The sequence below is a fragment of the Pygocentrus nattereri genome, chromosome 19, assembly GCF_015220715.1.
Source record: "Pygocentrus nattereri isolate fPygNat1 chromosome 19, fPygNat1.pri, whole genome shotgun sequence".
In the NCBI taxonomy this organism is placed as follows: Eukaryota; Metazoa; Chordata; class Actinopteri; order Characiformes; family Serrasalmidae; genus Pygocentrus; species Pygocentrus nattereri.
This window is the reverse complement of record NC_051229.1, coordinates 11,812,178-11,816,377: the sequence shown is the minus strand read 5'-3', so window position 1 is coordinate 11,816,377 and position 4,200 is coordinate 11,812,178. Positions and strand designations below refer to the sequence as shown.

The following is a 4,200-nucleotide window of genomic DNA, read 5'->3' as shown; positions in this document are numbered from 1 at the left end:
GTACTCATTATGCTGTTTACATTTGAAATGTTTAAAAGTTACATTGATTAAATACACATTTTAATTCTTTCTAAGACTTTTGCTTAGATTTCATTTCATCTATATATTGATGATATAAGCCCTACACCCAGTAATGTAATTATAGACTTTGTCTGTGTGCACAACACTGCTACACAATCTTTTTTACAACTGGCAGATAGGAAGAGAAAGCTGATTTAAGCCCTTCCAGTAAAGTAGATCACAGTTCCTCTTTCGGGCGGAGCAGGCTGCGCTACTTGTCAAAGTGTCAAGTCTCTGTGTCAGTCTGATGAAAGCCACTGAGAGTTTCACAGCTTCGCTCAGCAGTTCTCTCCAAGCTCACTGAGAATCGTCTTTGTGTGCGCAGTGTAGACCTCAGACCCTTGGGGTCTGCTGAAACTAAGCCACTTACCTTTCTCATCATTATAGCTGGACTTTACCACTTCGCAGCCATGGACCCCTATGAGGATTTCTTCAATGACACCGAATACCCAACATCAGATGAATACATCACAGACAGAGAAGTGCGTCTGTGCGTGAAGACCGACGTGAACCAATTTGGTGCCTATTTCATTCCAGCTTTCTACTATATGAACTTCTTGCTGAGCATCCTGGGAAACAGCCTAGTGCTGTGCATCATCTACAAGTTCGAAAAGCTTAGCACAGTCACCAACATCTTCCTACTCAACCTGGTCATCTCGGACCTGCTCTTTGCGACCAGCTTGCCTTTTTGGGCCATCTACCACAGCTCCGATTGGATATTTGGCCGTCCACTCTGCAAACTGGTGGGCAGCTTGTATTCAGTAGGCTTCTACAGCTCCATCTTGTTCCTCACCCTCATGACCTTCGATCGCTACCTGGCCGTGGTGCACGCGATCACAGCTGCCCAGAGCCGCCGGAGAGCATATGCGTTCGCCTCGTCCGGGGTCGTCTGGTTCCTCAGCATCCTGGCTAGCATCAAAGACATGGTCCTTTACGATGTGAGGGACAGCAAGTCGGAAGGTCGTCTGTGTGAAGAGACCGGCTATACTCAAAAGACCATGGTCAAATGGCAGCTGGTGGGTTACTACCAGCAGTTTGGCTTGTTCTTCTTGCTGCCCCTCACGATGGTACTCTACTGCTACGGACGGATCACCGTCCGCATAGTCTCCACTCGCATGAGGGAGAAGTGCAGGGCCGTCAAGCTCATCTTCGTCATCATCCTCACCTTCTTCATATGCTGGACACCCTACAACGTGGTCATCCTCCTGTCGGCAGTCAAGCTGTCCTCCAGAGACGACTCGTGTTCAGACGGCCTGGACTACGCGCTGTACGTCACACGGAACATCGCCTACCTGTACTGCTGCATCAGCCCGGTGTTCTACACCTTCGTGGGGAAGAAGTTCCAAAGTCACTTCCGTAAACTTCTGGCCAGGCACATACCATGCCTGAAGATAACCATCCTGTCATCTCAGAGCAGCAGGACCACATCGTTCAAGAGCCCGAATACAGACTACTAGTGAGCAATGACAGTCAATAATCTGGTTTGGATTTTTTTTTTGGTTTGATGCTGCACTGATTCAGAATACGAACAAATGTATAGCACGACTGCTTTGTGCTGGGGGTGTCAAGTCCCCTGGGACAAACATGTTGCAACAGATATGAGGTTATTGCAATTTAAAAATAATACCTTTTCAAGGTATTCTATATTCTATATTCTTCTTGAGTGGAAGCTGAGTCAGAACAGAAAAAAGCATTTGAGGAAGTTAAGAATTGAATCCGCTTTTGAGTCTATGCCTCATTTCTGTGGTTCAGGCATTTACCACAGTAGTAAGCAGCTTAAGATTATTCGGCAGATCTTTATAGAACATATGTTTTTTGGGGTTTATTTTTTTGTTGTTTTTTTTTCCTTCATCAGGGGTGTCCAGTCTTATCCACAAAGGGCTGGTGTGGCTGTAGGCTTTCATTCCAACAAAGCAGGACATCATCAGCAGTTTGAAGCCTGAAACCAACAAAGTAAACAAGTAGAATCAGGTGAGCTCCAGCTCGTTTTGAGGGAAAACCTGCAGCCACATCGGCCCTTTGTGGATAAGACTGGACACCCCTGTATTACATTGTTCTCACTATTTTGTTGTTAAGTGAAACTAGTTGTCTGATATGTCTTTCAAGTGTGCAGGAAATTACTGATTTGGGGTCAGACTGGTCAGACTGGAGAAATGAGCGAAGACTAGACGTTACTTTCTGGTAAATAAAGTACATTGATATTGTGCACTTTCTGTACCTATTTTTATACAACCCCAATTCCAATGAAGTGGGGACGTTGTGTAAAACAAATAAAAACAGAATACGATGATTTGCAAATCCTTTTCAACCTATATTCAATTGAATACGCTACAAAGACAAGATATTTAATGTTCAAACGGATAAACTTAGTTTTTTGCAAATATTCACTCATTTTGAATTTGATGCCTGCAACACGTTCCAAAGAAGTTGGGACAGGGGCAGGTTTACCACTGTGTTACGTCACCTTTCCTTTTAACAACACTCAATAAGCTTTTGTGAAATGAGGACAGTAATTGTTGAAGCTTTGTAGGTGGAATTCTTTCAATGGGAGACAGGTCTGGACTGCAGGCAGGCCAGTCTAGTACCTGCTCTCTTTTACTATGAAGCCACGCTGTTGTAACATGTGCAGAATGTGGCTTGGCATTGTCTTTCTGAAATAAGCAGGGACGTCCCTGAAAAAGACGTTGCTTGGATGGCAGCATATGTTGCTCCAAAACCTGTATGTACCTTTCAGCATTAATGGTGCCTTCACAGATGTGCAGGTTACCCATGGGCACTAACACACCCCCAGACCATCAGAGATGCTGGCTTTTGAACTTTGCACTGATAACAATCCAGACAGTCCTTTTCCTCTTTGGCCCAGAGGACATGACGTCCATGATTTCCAAAAACAATTTGAAATGTGGACTCGTCAGACCACAGGACACTTTTCCACTTTGCGTAAGTCCATCTCAGATGAGCTTTGGCCCAGAGAAGCCAAATGTATATGGCTTTTGCTTTGCATGGCAGAGTTTTAACTTGCACTTGTAGATGGAGCGACGAACTGTGTTCACTGACGATGGTTTTCTGAAGTGTTCCTGAGCCCATGTGGTAATATCAGTTACAGAATGATGTCGGTTTTTAATGCAGTGCCGCCTGAGGGATCGAAGGTCACGGGTATTTAATGTTGGTTTTCTGTCTTGCTGCTTACTTGCAGAGATTTCTCCAGATTCTCTGAATCTTTTGATGATATTATGGACTGTAGATGATGAAATCCCTAAATTCCTTGCAATTGCACGTTGAGAAACGTTGTTCTTAAACTGTTGGACTATTTGCTCACGCAATTGTTCACAAAGTGGATACTCCCTTTCAGGGATGCTCTCTTTATACCCAATCATGACACTCACCTGTTTCTAATTAACCTGTTCACCTGTGGAATGTTCCAAACAGGTGTTTTTTGAGCATTCCTCAACTTTTCCAGTCTTTTGTTGCCCCTGTCCCAACTTTTTTGGAACGTGTTGCAGGCATCAAATTCAAAATGAGTGAATATTTGCAAAAAATAAAGTTTATTTATTAAATATCTTGTCTTTGTAGTGTATTCAATTGAATATAGGTTGATAAGGATTTGCAAATCATCGTATTCTGTTTTTATTTCTGTTTTACACAACGTCCCAACTTCATTGGAATTGGGGTTGTAGTATATTTTCTGCAGATATATGCATGTGTTTGTTTTTCCAACCTGGTTATAGGCATGCTTATAGAACGTAACCACATCCGCTGAATATTTTTACTGTTTTTTTTTAAACAGAAACTGAGTGTGGTTAAAAGCAGTCTTTTAAACTGTGTTTAAAATCAGTAGACCACAGTATCCTGGGGAAAAAGCCATAGCCTTCACTAACCTTATTAACCTATTTCAGTGCTGAAATGTCTGTGAGATTTACATCCAAAGAGGGAAAAGGTGTGTCTTTACAAAGATTTAGTCTGTTTTACTGTTATATGTAATCATGTGCAATTTTCATGGATCTGTGCTTTCCTGAGTATTTTCAAGTAATTAAACTTATATATTTTCTAAGCATTTGTGAAGAAGGCAATCTACTTTTTACTCAGTACTCAATAATAATCATTAACATTCAACTACAAACTCATTTGTTTGTGTTTCAT

General features: G+C 42.2%; 1 protein-coding gene across 1 annotated transcript; it reads left to right on the top strand.

Annotated features, from left to right (window-relative positions):
• The first annotated feature begins 293 nt into the window (after positions 1-293).
• On the top strand, positions 294-2,357 carry ccr12a (chemokine (C-C motif) receptor 12a). The gene has a single exon (XM_017707368.2). It carries the CDS (start codon positions 471-473, stop codon positions 1,515-1,517), a length of 1,047 nt encoding a protein of 348 aa, XP_017562857.1. The 5' UTR covers positions 294-470; the 3' UTR covers positions 1,518-2,357.
• The last annotated feature ends 1,843 nt before the right edge of the window (positions 2,358-4,200 follow it).

Excerpts from the sequence above, each read along its gene's own strand:
- ccr12a (XM_017707368.2), top strand. The coding sequence starts at position 471 with ATGGACCCCTATGAGGATTTCTTCAATGACACCGAATACCCAACATCA.